The sequence below is a fragment of the Mixophyes fleayi genome, chromosome 1, assembly GCF_038048845.1.
Source record: "Mixophyes fleayi isolate aMixFle1 chromosome 1, aMixFle1.hap1, whole genome shotgun sequence".
Taxonomy (NCBI): domain Eukaryota; kingdom Metazoa; phylum Chordata; class Amphibia; order Anura; family Limnodynastidae; genus Mixophyes; species Mixophyes fleayi.
Window position 1 is genome coordinate 10612345 of NC_134402.1, and position 17673 is coordinate 10630017.

Consider the following 17673-nt stretch of genomic DNA (forward strand, 5'->3'; position numbering starts at 1 on the left):
CCATTCATCAATCATTACATCCATAATCGATAATCAATCCAACCATCCATTCATTTCATTCATCACCCATCCATCATGCACCCAGCCTGCCATCCATCATTCTATTCATCACCCATCCATCATGCATCCATTCATCCATCATGCATCCAGCCTGCCAATCATCATGCATCCATTCATCCATCATCCATCCATTATCCATCCATCATCCAACCATCATCCATCCATCATCCAACCATCATCAATCCATCATCCAACCATCATGCATCCATTCATTATCCATCCATAATCCAAGTATCATTCATCCAACCATCATGTATCCATTCATCCATCATTCATCCATCATCCTTCCATCATCCATTTATCATGCATCCAGCCATCCATCCATCATCTCATAATTATGTATAACCCACCCATGGAAGCCTGTTTTGTTTTGTCTCTGCAGTTTGCAAAATGGGGACATGGGTTGGGTATTCCCATTGTCCTATCATGAATTAGTTTTCTTTTCCCTCTACACCATGTTTGGGCCTCCATAATGGCTAGGCTGAGTACACTGAGCTGCTGTTTCCTGGTGGCTGCTAGTGTTTTCCAATATGGAGAAAGTGACCGATTTTTTTTGGGCTCCCATAACTTTAAAATGAAAAGCTGGCATACCCATATGAATTTTGTACATGCTGTAAAATGCACCCTATCCTTCCTGTTGGGTCCCAAATAAGGCAAAACAGTTATGAGTACCCAGCCCCACTTATCCTATTACTTTGGATTTGCCATTAGTCTGAATTATGGCAAAAAATAAATGTCAGTTAAAGATTTCCGGTGGTGAAATCTGGTCAGTCAAAGCTCCTGTCCGTTACTATACTGTTATGGATCCATAGTGTATATCTCATCACCTGGTAAATGCAGTGCAGGGTGACTCATGAGCGACTTGGTGATAAAAGGTTGGAATTTGGATGCTGCCTAATCCTGATCCATTTCTCCAACCTGCCTACGACTTCCCGGTCTAACATCAGATGCCCTTAATCTATGTGCCACAACACTAAATTATTAACTGTGTCATTATTTTGTACAAGTCCCCAATTTCCTATTCACAATCAATTTTTTTAAACAGTAATTAAAGGATGTAGGTTATTGATTGAACTAGAACCATGGGTCGCAAGGCGGATTCACAGACATAACTTGGGTCTTAGATGAAAAAGGTTAGGAGTCAATTTACACAATTATGAGTGTGATGACGGAATATAGATTGTATTCGAAATGTACCTATATTTTATTGCTAGATTTGTATAAAATAATACCAAAATGAAGAAAAAGTCTGACCTATTTGTGAGTGTGTGAAGTGTGCAAACTACAAGTATAAAACAAACAACTGTGAACCATTAATGAGGTGGACTCATAAACTATGTTAAACTTACCTCAGAGAAAGAGGAAAGACAGACAAATCTGAACATGCATGGAGTGTACACTGGTGCACATGTAGGAGATGAAGACACGCGTTTCGCTGCTCACCTTTGTCTGCAGCTCTTGCTTGGTTTCTTCCAAACTGGTGGTTAGTGAGCCGATGTCCTCCAGAGCTTTCATCAGCATCTCACTGGGTTCCAGGTTCTGCATTAGAATCATGCTCTGCCTGTAGGCGGCCTTCTGCTCCCGCAACATCTGGGGATGAGAACATGGACAACTAGTGAGAAAACCTCTGACTGTTGTTCTACATCCATCATGTACTCAGCTGGAAGATGGAAAAACGCAACTCTTATGTGATGTCATGCGTCTACTGTTCAGCAGTTGCAGCCGTTTGACGGGGAAGCGCATGGATGTGTGGACCAAGATGGCAGCCATTTACTCTTACAAAAGTGCCACAAGTATTAAAGATGGTCCCCTCATCCTGCATGATAAATACAGCTAAATTGAGCAGTGTTTTAGGAGAAAGGCAGAAGAGAGTTAAATGAAAGGAACCAGTCGCATTTCGCAGGGCCACACATCACTTTTACTATGGCAGCAAATCGATTTTTAAATGAGCTTATGCTGCAGGAAATAATGGGTTAATGTTTATTAGCGCTGTACCTTGTGTGCGTAGATCTCTGCCTGGTGCCTCAGGTTTTGCTCCGCCTCCAGCTGATTCACCATGTTCTTACATTCCCGGGATACTGCGAGCGACACTGTGCGATATATAGATAGTTACCATTTCCTGTATGGATGCGTTGCATATATAGTTTGAACTCTGCAACGCTAGACATTTTCTAGTTGCATTATTTTTAAGTGAGAGGTTATCTATTTTATAAACACATTATCATTTATTGATATCGTACCACTGTATTAAGCAGAGATTTCTCCGGCATTAACCTATTTACAGGAGCTTACTGCGCTTCTCCTATATGGGGACATCGGTATTAGGCAATTTATAAAGCAATATCATCGCTGGATCCCTCACTGGGTCATGCGTTGACATTAGCCATGTATGCGCCTATTATTATTATTATCATTTATTTGTTAGGCGCCACAAGGTTTCCGCAGTGCCGTACACAGTGCAAACAGTAGACCATACAGGGTGACAAAGTACAGAACAATAAACACAAAGTACCAATACTTCAGAAACTCTGGGCAGACATATGGAGTAAAGACGGAGCAGAAGAACGGGTATGGAGACAGGAGGGGAGAGGGGCCCTGCTCATACGAGATTACATCCTAATGGAGGGTGAAACACAAAAAGGCACAAAAGGGAGCAAGTGAAGTAAGGGGGAGAGAAAAGAGGGCCCAGGGTAGAGAGGGGAGAACGAGCAGAGTAGGTGAGAGGTTAAGCGGATGGTTGGTAGGCTTTGAGGAACAGGTGGGTTTTAAGTGCCCGTTTGAAGGAACACAGACTGGGCGAGAGAGGGATGGAGCAAGGGAGGTCATTCCAGTGCAGGGGGGCTGCTCGGGAGTAGTCCTGGATTCTGGAGTGGGAAGAGGCAACGGTCATTGGCCAAGCGTAGGGAGCGGGCAGGAGTGTGAATGGTAAAGAGGTTAGAGATATAGGAGGCAGTAGACTGGGAGAGAGCTTTGTAGGTGGTGGTAAGGAGTTTGAAAAGGATCCTGTAGGGGAAGGGGAGCCAGTGTAAGGAATGGAGGAGGAGGAGCGGCGTGAGAAAAAGATGTGTCGGGCAGCCGCATTGAGAACAGAGCGGAGGGGGGCGAGGTGGGAGAGGGGGAGGCCAGTGAGGAGAAGGTTGCAGTAGTCGAGGCGGGAGATGATGAGTGCGTGGATGATTGTTTTGGTGGCATCTTGTGAGAGGAAGGGCCGGATGCGTGCGATGTTGCGCAGTTGGAAGCTGCAGGCTTGGGCAAAGGGTTTGGACGTGGGGGGTGAAGGAGAGAGAGGAATCAAGGGTGACATCCAGGTATCGGAGTTGGGTGACAGAGGAGATGGTTGTGTTGTTAACAACAATAGAGAGGTCATGGTGGGTGAAGAGTCTGGAGGGAGGGAAGACAATGAGTTCAGTTTTAGAGATATTAATTTTGAGAAAGCACTCGGACATCCAGGAGGAGATGGCAGAGAGGCAGTCTGATACACGAGAGGAGGGTGGGAGAGAGATCTGGAGAAGAGATGTAGAGTTGAATGTCGTCAGCTTAGAGGTGCGCCTAGCGCTTTCTTCGTAGTGTCAGGCTGTCGGCAGGAGTTGGCTAGCATATTTTATCCCGGAGGTATAAGACTTGGATCAGGAGCCTATTAGGAACCTTATAAAGGAAAATAATGCAGGTAGCCAAGTGGGCCAACCCAAGGTAGCACACTATGTGTCTGACCAGGGCCCCTCCCCCCAGTCCCTGACTGCTGGTGAATAGGAAAATATCATTGCGATACTTCATTATGTATACATAAAGACCAGGATTCAGTAGCGTCTGATATATTGCGCTATAAAGTACACTGTTTTACCGTTTTGATAACAGAAGTTAAACAATTTTGTGCCAGTCAGTAAGAATCACCACTTACCTCTGTTTAACTTTAAAAACTTTCTTTCACTCTTTTCAAGTTTCAAAGACAGGGATTTTCTTTTCAGTCGTTGATCTTCAAACTACATGGAAATAAAAATGTATTGTCAGACAGACACTTCCTGGATAAATCAATTTCTACATAGAGAGCAAGAAACATAGAAAAGCCGCTTACAATGGTTCTTGTTTGAGTCCGTTAGAAAAGAGCACGGAACTCAAATCTAAGCGGATCTCAGTACGCGTTACCATGAGAATCTGTGGGTAAGTGCGCTGTGTCTAAACGTTACCATGCGTATGTAGACAGGCAGAGCATATTGCAGTATAAGCATGTGTGCAATGCAAGGTCACGTCAGAACACATGTCTTGTGTAAGGTCTGATTGTGAACTGGTCAGGTTCCCGTAGTGCAAGGGGTCGGAAGTGTGAGATACAAGCAGGTCAAAATACTAGCCCAAGTAGTGCATCAGTAACTTTGGATAAAAACAAGGAAGGTTTTTCCGTGACCCTGTCGCCCAATGCATTTAATATTGCACTCTCTTATGGGTTTTGCTGCCTCTAGGACCGTCTATTCCTGTGTACACACTGTACACATTTTACACAATTTACCTTCAGATCTGTGCTCTTCATCTGTCATAACCGTCGGCTGATAAGATCATGACTCTGTATACTGCAAAGAGATCTACAGACACTGCCAGTCCTGAGTGCTTACACACTGCAGGATTGGGACAATATCGTTCCATCCTTTATAGAGATTTTTAGATCGGTTTAAAAATCAAATCAAACGATACAATGAGCTTTGTAACGGTAATCATCCATCGTTGCAGCGTACACACTAATGTGATATCAGACCGAACGTTGTTTATCGAGTGATCGGCCCGATAATCAGCTGAAAAACCTGTAATGTGTACCCAGTCTTACAGTGGAGTTCTGAAACCTCAATTTAGCAAGCAAAACACACACACATAACACAGGGAGGAAATATACCACTATATACTACATTCTGCACGGTTATACCAGTAATATAGACAGTCGGTGCCAATGTCTCCTTATGTTAGTTATGGAAGACTGTAATGAAGTTTAGAGAAAAAAACATTATTCCTTCATTTTAACAAATTGTACGGGCATAATTGGCACCAATTTTTATATTTTCATTTGTTTGAATTTAATTTCACTATGTGTGGCCCTCCTTTTTCTTTATGTTTTGGATTGTAGGTGTGACAAATGCAGACAGGTGTCATCTGACTTGGGAGCTGCCTACTGCAAATGTAAGTATATATTTTGTGTGGATATTATCACTTGTTGAGCTCTTTCTTAAAAAATATGTAAGCCAATTGCCAGCCTATTTAAAAGATACTATCTCTTTATTACAACTTTTAGAGATGATTTAATGGAAATCCAGCTATAAATGGGTTACGATAGACATACAAGCTTTATATACGTCTATTGTCCATACAAAAGGGATAGAAGCTGATATTATCTTGAACTAGATGAAAATTTAAGTGATAGACATAGGAAATTCATTTGTGAGCTTATTCTCTTCATTCTTTCTCGTAATTATTTTAAATTTATGGATGAATTTTTCCTGCAAATATGCGGGACAGCAATGGGAACAGTCTTCGCACCTAGTTTCGCTAATTTATTTATGGGAAAATGGGAAAGTGATTGCATCTTTGGTACGGGCAATCCTTTTTCAGCATATATTGTTTTTTTATCGGAGATTTATAGATGACATTCTATTGATCTGGGATGGCTCACTACATCTATTGGAAGAATATTTGAGGTATATTGATGTGAATATTTTCAATTTAAGGTTTACTTAAAAAATAAGTGATAGTAGTATAGAATTCCTAGATTTGGTCATTAAGTGTAAGGAAAATAGGATTGAAACAAAAACTTTTATTAAACAAGTGAGCACTAATAGTTACTTACATTATGACAGTTGTCATCTTATTAATTGGAAAAATAATATTCCCAGATCACAGTTTAATCGTATAAAAAGAAATTGCTCCGATGAAAATGTTTGTAAAGAACAACTGCAGATTTAAGTAGATAGATTTAAGGAGAGATATTACCCTGATAAAATTATAATGGAGGCTCTGGACAGATGAATAGCCTAGAGAGGAAAGATATGCTGATCTATAAAGATAGGAAGGTTAAAACTGATATGATCCCATTTATTACAGAATTCAATGAAAATAAATTAAACCGTATCTTAAATAAGCATTGGAAGCTAATTTGTAAGCATCCTATCTGAGGACTTGTGGTTCTGATATTATTTTTAAAAATACTAAAAATTTTAAGTCATTTATAGCACCGAGTTTATTAAGAAATGCGAAAGACAATAATGGGATGTTCCTTAAGAAAGCTGCAAAAGGGTTTTTTAAATGCAATAGTTGCAATATGTGAAAATTAGTCTCCCCTTCTAATAAAACATTTCATGACTCCTTGCATCTTAAGGAGTACAAGATTCAAGAGCTAATTAATTGTCAAAAAACTTCAGTTGTCTATCTTATTAGAATGCCCTTGTGGAAAAAAATATGTAAGTAAGACCAAAAGGTCCCTAAAACTGGGAATTCAGGAGCATGCAAGAGCAATTAGGAATAAGTCAGAGTTACATACGGTATCTAGACATTTTATAAAACATCATAGTGGCCTTATGTTTAAAGGGATTGAGCATGGGGGGTCGGGTGCACGGGGTGGTAATTTGGCTAATAGGCTCACTTGTAGAGAGATGTTTTAGATATTCAAACTTGACACCCTAGAACCACAGGGTCTCAATGAAGCATTTCAAATAGCTTCTTTCATACATTGAAGTTGTATTGTTTATATATTGAATTTATATTTTTGTTTCCTTTCTCTTGTTTAGTGTATTTTACCTTAGGTATGGTTCTCTATTGAGATCTGTTAATAGGTGATTGTATATTTCTATGGATGTTCTGATTAATAGGTCTCTGTATTAGTGTATTTTCATCCTGTTATTATATAGTTTCTATCTTTATATATTGATTGTTTTCCTGAATATGGCACCCGTTAAATAAGTTGCATATGGGCTTAGTACATAATGTATTTTAGGCTGTATATGTTTTATTGGCGATTTACTTGTAGCCCAATAATTTGAATTAATGTATTTATACGGAGACGGAAGTTCTCCTACCGGAAGTGAGGTATCGTGGTTTCCGGAAATATGCATTTGATGCGTTCCAATGCACGTAACGAGGGCGGAAGTGTTTGGACGCGATTGGTTTTGGAAATAATGGCTCCACAATTTAGACCTGTGAAGTGAGAGAGACTGGATATGACACCTTCAAAATGTCTTAATAGAGACGAAACGCGTCAGGGATTGCGTCACTGATCTGCCTCACATCGGGAGTTGGAGTGGGACGTGCTTATCCGACCGGGAGCTCTGTTTGCACTCTGGACTTTTCATCCCGTTGTATGGAGGAGGACAGATAAGCTGATTGATTTCATTTTTCATGTACGGGCAATAATTTGCTTCATGCTGATTTTAAATGGTTTTAAGTATTTTTGTATTAAATTTCTTTTATTGATATCAGCCTAAGTGTTATTGGAATTACCCATCTATGTTAAAACGCACTACACTATTGTGGCCACTTTCTGAGTTGCAGTTCTGGTTAGGACGTACTTATTGGATGTTAAGAAGAAGGAATAGCAGAATACTATAAACGCATCCATCCATTCCTCAGATAAGCTGTTATTACTTTTATATTTGGCACGGACATAATTGGCTATACATATATATATATATATTCATTTATTTATATACATTCTACGACGCTTTCTATGGTACAATATTCTGTCTTTTAAAGCCTAGCAGCTTAATTGTAAATTATACCGTATACCAATCCAGACCAAGCTCTGTACCATGAACATTTATTTCTCCTTGGATTTTTACCTCCTCCTTGAACCACTTCATCTGACATTTTAGGTCTTCCAGTTCCTCAGTGGTCTCCTTCTTTTCTTCCACCAACTTCCTGATTGTCTCCTGCAAATCTAGAAACAAAAACATTACTGGATGGTGGATCTAATGGTGAAAGCTGGTGGAAAATAAAAAGGGGTTGTGGCCCTTAGCAGTTAATCACATGTGTCAGCGTATGATTGGTTGCTGTTTTCCTTTGTAGTAACCATCATCAATGCCCCACAATGTGTGTAATGTACAGTATGTGGAAATGTGGTGTATTTGCAGCATAAGTATGCACAGAATGAACTGTTAGGATCCAGATCCACTTGTGTTTTTTAACATGTATTTTATTGCAAGTCAACCTCATGGAAATAGATCTGTCACCTAAAACCATTGTGTCTGTTGTCACTATACTCAACAACATTTTTACCACTAATGAATTGTGTCTCCCCCTATGTGTGAGCGTCTGTCCCTCCTATGTGTGTGTGTGCCTCTGTCCCCCCTATGTGTGTGTGTGCCTCTGTCCATCCTATGTGTGTATGCATCTGTCCCCCCTATGTGTGTGTGTGTGCCTCTGTCCATCCTATGTGTGTATGCATCTGTCCCCCCTATGTGTGTGTGCCTCTGTACCCACATGTGTGTGTGCCTCTGTCCCCCCTATGTGTGTGTATGCCTCTGTCCCCCCTATGTTTGTGTGCCTCTGTCCCCCCTATGTGTGTGTGTGCCTCTGTCCAACCTATGTGTGTATGCCTCTGTCCCTCCTATGTGTGTGTGCCTCTGTACCCCCATGTGTGTGTGCCTCTGTCCCCCCTATGTGTGTGTATGCCTCTGTCCCCCCTATGTTTGTGTGCCTCTGTCCCTCCTATGTGTGTGTGTGCCTCTGTCCATCCTATGTGTGTATGCCTCTGTCCCCCCTATGTGTGTGTGCCTCTGTACCCCCATGTGTGTGTGCCTCTGTCCCCCCTATGTGTGTGTATGCCTCTGTCCCCCCTATGTTTGTGTGCCTCTGTCCCCCCTATGTGTGTGTGTGCCTCTGTCCAACCTATGTGTGTATGCCTCTGTCCCTCCTATGTGTGTGTGCCTCTGTGCCCCCCTATGTGTGTGTGCATCTGTCCCCCCAATGTGTGTATGCCTCTGTCCCCCCTATGTGTGTATGCTTGTCCCCCCTATGTGTGTGTGTGCCTCTGTCCCTCCTATGTGTGTATGCCTCTGTCCCCCCATGTGTGTGTGTCTCTGTGCCCCCCTATATGTGTGTGTGCCTCTGTCCCCCCCTATGTGTGTGTGCCTCTGTCCCCCATGTGTGTGTGCCTCTGTCCCCCATGTGTGTGTGCCTCTGTCCCTCCTATGTGTGTATGCCTCTGTCCCCCCATGTGTGTGTGTCTCTGTGCCCCCCTATGTGTGTGTGCATCTGTCCCCCCAATGTGTGTATGCCTCTGTCCCCCCTATGTGTGTATGCTTGTCCCCCCTATGTGTGTGTGTGCCTCTGTCCCTCCTATGTGTGTGCCTCTATCCCTCCTATGTGTGTGTGCCTCTGTCCCTCCTATATGTGTGTGTGCCTCTGTCCCCCCCTATGTGTGTGTGCCTCTGTCCCCCATGTGTGTGTGCCTCTGTCCCCCATGTGTGTGTGCCTCTGTCCCCCCTATGTGTGTGTGTGCGCATCTGTCCCCCCTATGTGTGTGTGCTTCTGTTCCCCCCTATGTGTGTGTGCCTCTGTCCCCCCTATTTGTGTGTGCATCTGTCCCCCCGCTGTGTGTGTGCCTCTGTGCCACCATATGTGTGTGTGCATCTGTCCCCCCGCTGTGTGTGTGCCTCTGTGCCACCATATGTGTGTGTGCCTCTGTCGCCCCATATGTGTGTGTGCCTCTGTCGCCCCCTTATGTAAGTCCTCTTGCGCTACACCTTCTCCCTCCTCGTTTTCCACTTCTCCCCTCTTCATGACTTCCCTTCTCCTCTTCTGCTGCAGTATACAATGTGGCAGACAGAACCAGCGCCATCAGAAGTGACGTCAATGAACATGTGCCATGCGCATGGCAGTGGGAGTAAGCTGTACATTGGTTCAGCTCTTTGGCCAAGCTCCCACGTTTCCTTATTCTCACAAATATAACGCTTTGGCTAATTCTGAATACTGTTGGCAAACGTCACAGCAGCGCTGAGGATCGACTTCATACCAACAAACAAGGTTGTTTTAGGATCTACTGAACTACCATCTCTGTCCAGCTGTGGGACCCACAGAGCTCAGCTGTCATTGGTGTTTCAACATCTATTCAGCTACTCACTGAGCTCAGTTGTGATTGCTGTTACCATCTCTGTTTGGCTGCTGGACCCTCTGCACCCAACTGTCAGGATCCTCCTGGACCTCGTCATATCACAGCAGCAGAAATTGCCTACTCCATTAACCCCAGCCAGGGGGTGGTAAAGTGTCCTTCACCTCTTCCATTGCCCTGCACCATTTGGATCAATTGTTTCTCTCCCATTGCCTACCATATATAATGCACATTCATTCACATCTCTCCATCATGCACCTACTCAATTTACAGTTTCTCCTATATGCTGTCACCACATTTCTCCTCATACTCCTTTTCTTTCTCCGTCATCTTATTTCTCCCTCTCCAGTTATGATTTCCACTTCACTACTTCCCTCCTCGCTGCTCTGTACACATAAACTGTTTTGACTTCTGCACCCACCACACTTACCAACCTATATAAACAGAAATAAACTTCACACCCACAAATCCTCCTCACATGTCCTGTTTCTCCCCCTGCTCCTTCTCATGGCTGCTGGTGACATCTCACCCTGGACCCCATACATGCAATCTCGCCAACTTTATCCACTCCATATCTCCATTGCCCTCTTTTCCCTTCTCCTGTGCACTATGGAACATCAGGGGGTAAATGTATGAAGCTCCGGGTTCTTCAACACCCGCGAGTTCGGCGTCTTCAGCGCTTAAATTTAAACCGGCGCTGCCTTGTAAAGATCTGTTTGTAACAAACTTGCATTCTCCCCTCAACCCCCTTGCCATTACCGAAACTTGTTTCACCTCCTCTGACACTACATGCCCTGGGGGACTCTTCCTCAGACATACCCCCAGACCCGGAAACAGACAAGGTGGTGGAGAGGACATTCTACTTTCTCCAAGTTGAACCTTCAAAGTCATATCTTCTGAACCCTCACTCTCATTCTCTTCCTTTAAAGTCCACACTATCCGTCCATTTTATCCACTCCACCAACGTGTTGCTGTCATTTATCATCCCCTCACCCCAAGTCAAGTTTCCTAGTTTCTTGATAACTTTGCAGCCTGGCTCACTTATTTCCTATACTTTGCCCTTATTTCCTATACTTTGACCTGCCTACTCTCATACCAGGCAATTTCAACATTCATCATCATCAGCCGCTATTTATACAGCACCACTAATTCCACAGCGCTGTACAGAGAACTCACTCCCTGCCCCTTTGGAGCTTACAGTCTAAATTGCCTAACACACACACAGACACACACACACACACAGACATTCCCATTGAAAATCCTGCTGTCTCTTCTACCACTAAAATACAATAAAACAAAAAATTAAAGCGCTAGGAATCAATTAATAGTATATGGTGTTCGGACCGCAGCTCCCTTCAAGCAGAAATCTGAATCTGCTTCATAGTAAATAGTAACAAAAAGCAATAAGGGGCGCTCTATCCAACAGTTTCTATTTATTGAATATAATAGCAATAGCAAAATCGTTAAATGCAATAAAATAATTATACAAAATCAACATTCAGTGGACATCAAGTGATCCCAAATACAAATCCCCTAAAGGATCACAGTGTAAAAATGCAACTCACGGGGAACAAATCCGCTGATGCACATGAGCAATAACTCATAGAAAAGGAATATATAACACACACTTAATAGTGGTTCACAGAAACACCTTGATAGATGGTTAAATGCAAATCCTTGTAGTGCTTAATAACATACATACAACCGCTGCAGCGGTATAGATGGTTCAAATCCCTAAAAATAAAGAGAACAAGCAATGTCCAGATTAGCACTAATAAACTCTCCTTGTTTCAAGGGCAGATTTAACTTTTCATGCAACAAAACGGTGTATAGCATTCATTAACAAAATATTCCTTTGGTGTAGTTGTGATGATTTATCAAGTGCAGAAGTGCCGCTGAAGTGGTTAATTGCAATGGAGGGTCTTTTATAATGGATAAGCGTTGATGATTTATATCAGATGTAAGCTCTCCAGATTCTGTTAGTATTAGTCGGCAAAACGGTTAGACTTTAGCATGCAGCAACTGCAGCAACAATAATAAAAAGTCTTTAGCGCAATAATCCAGCGCTTGATAGCCAATAAGATAACACAGTTAGACTTTAGCATGCAACAACTGCAGCAACAGTAATTAAAGTCTTTAGCGCAATGATCCATCGCTTGATAGCCAATATAGATAACACGGAGGCCGTATATACAATCGCTTCATCCACTTACTTTAGCAATCCATTGAATACCCCGGGGTACAGGAAAACGATGTCCAGAGATGTTGTTTTGAAATCCAATAGTGTACTGACGCGTTTCTCAGTGTTACATACGGTTTCATCAGAGAGATAATGTCAAATAGAGTATCCACATACTATTTAAAGCCAGGTAGATAGGTCATCTGACCATAACTGGCCAATAGAGTCACGATTCCAATCATTCTTTGAGTCAAACGGTGTGTGTATACACTGAATGTATTCAATTAAAGCAGGCACAAATCAGCAGTGACAGAGTGAGAACATAATTCCCCAGTTGATATTCAGTAAGGGACCAACTGTTATAAATAAATATTGTGCATGCTACTGAATACAAATACATAAAATATTAACAGTACCCGTTTTAAAGTAATAATCAGAAAACAAGTACAATAAATATCAATAAACGTCTTGAGCTGTAAAGTTCCATTAATGCTCTCCGCATAAAGAGTGAGATGCTTCTATAAATAAAAAAATACCACTAAACAACTTTCACTTACTTCCTCCTTTGGTGTCTACCAGTGGAGGTCATCTCCCACCAATAGTGATGGACACTCCCTTGACCTTGTCTTCTCCCACTACTGCTCTATGTCTAGTTTCACCGACTTAGCATTCCCAATCTGCGACCACAACCTTCTTACCATCACCCTATCCTTACCTCATGCCTTCCCCCTGTACGCAAATACACAACGACACCTAACTATTCTTAACACAACCCACTTCTCATCTTCACTAAAACAATTATTTTCTGCATTGTCCTGCCCTAATAAGGCTGCCTCTTTCTACAACAAGACACTTACTTCAGCCGTAGACAATGCAGCTTCATCCTTTCATCTTACACCACTTCCATTTCAATTGCCAAACAAACATTCATCAAATCTCTAATATCCATTCAGTCTTCTAACCCACGTCGCCTCTGCCACCTTCAACTCACTTCTCTGACCACCTGCACCTCCTCCCCTTCCTCCCTCACAGCCCATGATTTTGCCACCTACATCAAAGAGAAAATCAACCCCATTCGACAAGATATTTCCTCATGCCAAATTCCACCCACTCTACCCTCCTTTACTTACTCTCCCCAATCCACCCTTAATTCATTCCAGTAACTGAAGGCAAAGTCTCTACACTGATCTCATTATCTCTCTCCTTCTGTGCTATGTCATGGAACCAACTGTCTTTCTGCTATCTCCACATGGATGTCCCAACACTACCTAAAGCTCAACATGTCCAGCTCCTGCCAGAGTCACCACCAACTCAAATCTCCCTCAATGTCAACAACACCACAATTTCCTCCCAATCCCACTGCCTTGGTGTCACACTTGACTCTGCCCTCTGTTTTATTCCTTACATCCAAACTCTCTCCCAGTCTTGTTGATTCCACCTTAAAAACATTGCCAGAATATGTCCGTTTCTTGCTCAACATGCTACCAAAACTCTTATCAATTCTCTCATCATCTCTCGTCTTGACTACTGCAACCTCCTGCTATCTGGCATTCCTGACACCCATATATCCACACTTCAATCCATCCTAAATGCTGCTGCAAAACCACATCTGCTGCACCTCTTTGCAAATCCCTACACTGGCTCCCTGTGTCCTCCAGAATCCAATTCACTTTACTCATCTTTACCTACAAAGCCCTCAACTACATTACCCCTGCATACATCTCAAATCTCATATCAAAATACTCTCTCTCCCGCCCTCTTAGATCTTCCTCTAACCTGCGTCTTATCTCGTCTCTAGTAACGTCCGTTCACTCGAGCCTGCAAGACTCCTCCCATGCTGCTCCCCACTTATGGAATTCCCTACCACGCTCAATCAGGCTTTCCCACAGCCTTCAAATCTTCAAATCTTTAGACGTTCTTTAAAATCCCACCTCTTTCTTAAAGCTTACCTTATCCCTGAGGATACTATTCACACTAATACACCCTAGCTCCTCTTGTTTCAGCTGTGCCCTCTTCCACTAATAATGTAAGCTCTGTAATGAGCAGGGTCCTCCATACCCTTTGTCTTCATGTCTGCATTTATTCTGTCTGTCTTTTATGTCCCTGTTTATATATGTCCTGTTTTCCCTACTGTACAGCGCTGTGGAGCACGATGGCGCCTTACAAATCTATGATAATAATAACAGAGACTCAACCATATCCATCACCACACAGTGGACAGATCAGCACAAATTTATGAATTTAACCATTTTTGCTGAGTGTCTGAATAGCAAACTTTTGTTATATTTTGGGTCTTATTCTTCATTCTCAAATAGCGAATTCATGTACACGCTAATGGGGTTTGCAGACTGCCGGTCAGGGATATTTAGCAAGAATTGCGGAGGTACCTGTGGTGCTATCTCCATCTCAGACATTGGCACCGCCTACAGTTGTTGTGGACGCCACTTTCAGAATTTTTGTTCAGGGCCACCTTTAAGTTCCTATTTTGCCCCTGCATGTGCTTCTGGGAGTTGTAGTTGTGCTTGTATGTTAACATTTCGCACTTGAGCAGGACTACAATTCCCAGGAAATTAGAAGGTTGGCAGCAACCAAATCTCATGAGATCGAAGATCCCATAATGTAGAATTGATACTTTTCCTCACTTTAGGATTCGAGGAGCTCGGGCAATCCAAATCTCAACTCGGATATGTAAAACTCGGATTTGTCAGGTTACAAATTCGAACCGCTTGTCTCTATTAAAATTGTAATTAAAATGTAATAAACCGTCATATACACAAAAAAAAAAAAAAAAAAAAATTGTAGTTAAAATAAGGTAGAGGCAATAATGAATTTATACCTATAATATATATATATATATATATATATATATATATATATATATATATATATATATATATATATATATATATATATATATACACAAGTTAACCCGTGCATGATACTCATGCATTCTAGTCAAATCAAGCTACTTAAGGTGTTAAAAAGGTTCTTGTCATGCATTTGGGCCATAGCCCAAGCCTCAACCACCAACCACTCCCCACTGTCACCCCCGGCAACAACCAACCACTCCCAACTGTCACTTCTCCTTCAAGAAATATATATATATATTTTTTAAATCTTTATAAACACTTTTAACAATTAACAAATTAAATTAACAAATTAAAAACATCTTAGTATACCAAATTTCAGCCCTTTCTGAATTTTTTTTTCCACACACACTAAGAATTTAGTAGGTCAGTGTATAACTCCGCCCAGCAGGTGGCGCTGCAGCTTGGTTTTATTTTTTACACACACAGACAGACTAACACACGCCACTAGACATTTATATTATAGATATATATATATATATTTGTTATCGTCTGGAAAAATGCGCACCTAACATTCTGTAGCACATTACCTCTAATCTGTTGCTCATACTCATCGGCAGAATCTGTATTCAAGTCACCATTTTGCTGCTCTTCTATGACTAGAGACTGTATTTCTTGAGGGAGCTCCTGTAGCACCGGCATAACATGCATGCTGAACCGGGACAACCTCTTGTTTTTTTCACTGACCTGGAAAGGAAGATGTTAACATTGCAGCTCTCTTTGCAGGTATGGGAGCTTTCATCTGGACAAGGGTGGTTTTTCAAGTATTTTTTTGTGACTGTAGTACACTAAAAAACAATTAAAAATGACCCATTTGTTTACATACATTAATCCCTCCTCATTATCATGTGTAGCAGAGCTCCTCACAGTGACTGTAGATGGATGAGCTTGGTGATCATTTCTTTGTGTATGTCATTCCTCTCATTATCTTGTGTAACAGTGCTCCTCACAGTGACTGTCACAATCCAGCACTCACCTGAGCCCGTGTGACGTGTGTATGTGACACAGGGTTAATCAAAAACAACCACCCAGTCTGTTTACAAATGATTAAAACTCAAGCAACACTAACTTTGCCTTATCAATTATGTCACCACCAAGGTTTTTTGTGAAGAGCTGACACTGTTACTCAGGAAGCCTTCGGCTCTCCTTTTAGACTAATCTATCAGAATTTACTTTCTTCAGTTATCATAAACCAAATTATCTCCCCGATCCAGAGTTATAATAGACCAAATTTTCTCCTCTCTTTCAACTATGTAGCGTTCTAAAACCAAGCTAAGTCTGAAATGTGAAATTGTAACAACACAGAAATATGAACTTATTATTTTAATATGGATCATAAATCCACAATGCTTAACCTGAAAATCAGTTAAAAATGGCATACAAAGATATATTACAATAGTTTCTGGTAAAATAAAGAACAATAAACAACAGAAATGATAAATTTACGAATAATTAGTGTATGTCTGTTGGTAGAGCAGGAATAAAGGGACATTTCTCAATATGAAATTGACTGCCAAAAAGTGAACACACTGTTAGATTTTACAGAACATTTTAACATTCTACAGGTGCCCACAGCCACATTCCTATGATGTCAGAACTAGAAAGTTTCTGTAAATGCAAATTAGTTGTTCATGACCTCTCAAGGCAGGTTTTATTTACACTGGCCTAACTTCTTACCAGAATGTCCTACAAAAATAATATTACACCTACACAGCAGCTCATAAGATTATTTTCATGATTCCTGTAAGTATGACATTTGAGAAAATATGACATGTTTTGTATCCTTATTTCGCTTCATTCACACTTATCCCAGCTGCTAGGTCATCCAGTTGAGATGTCCTGAGATATCACAGATCATCAACATTGCGAGGGGTTTGTTTGTTGGAGTTCACTGAGGATATTGTTATAACCTTAAAGAAAGATTTTAAGGCCTTTTTTCTTTTTCAACCCATGCCATAAATTAGTATTGGGCGGTCATCTATAACCACATGTTTGGAACTCTAGCGAGATACATACATTTAGTCTCCCCTTTTCAGGTTTAAACCCATGGTTGGACAGAGTTCATCTGCGCCACACCATGCTAATACTATAAAGTAATTCACAACACATATTTGCAGTTTTATATGACTAGTAGTTAGCTTGCATGTGACAATGACTATAAAGGAAGAGGAGTTTGGTGATAATTTCTGTGTGTATGGCATTCTTCTCATTATCTTGTGTAGCAGTGCTCCTCACAGTGTCTGTAGATGGAGGCGCTCACTGATTATGTATGTGTGTATGACATTCTTCTCATTACCTTGTGTAGCTGTGCTCTTTGACAAGCCTAAAACTATCAACAAGCTGATCAGAGCTAAGGACATGATGTAGTCTGTTCCAGGGCTCCCTGCAGCTACAGCAGTAAGTGTTTGTGGCTTTTAAGAGACGGAGTAATAGACATCAAGAATTGGCATGGATGGCTCTCCAGGGAGGTTTACCTACCAGGACATTTA

General features: G+C 41.5%; 1 protein-coding gene across 1 annotated transcript in view; it reads right to left on the reverse strand.

Moving 5' to 3' along the window:
* Positions 1 to 17673, reverse strand: part of LOC142103184 (shootin-1-like) — a 36430-nt gene that overhangs the window by 8139 nt on the left and 10618 nt on the right. The window contains exons 5-9 of the mRNA XM_075187394.1: positions 15715 to 15871; positions 7869 to 7966; positions 3959 to 4040; positions 2056 to 2150; positions 1504 to 1650 (exon numbers count right to left, since the gene is read on the reverse strand). Of these exons, the coding sequence (XP_075043495.1) occupies positions 1504 to 1650; positions 2056 to 2150; positions 3959 to 4040; positions 7869 to 7966; positions 15715 to 15871 (579 nt within the window). The remainder of the gene's footprint in view (positions 1 to 1503; positions 1651 to 2055; positions 2151 to 3958; positions 4041 to 7868; positions 7967 to 15714; positions 15872 to 17673) is intronic.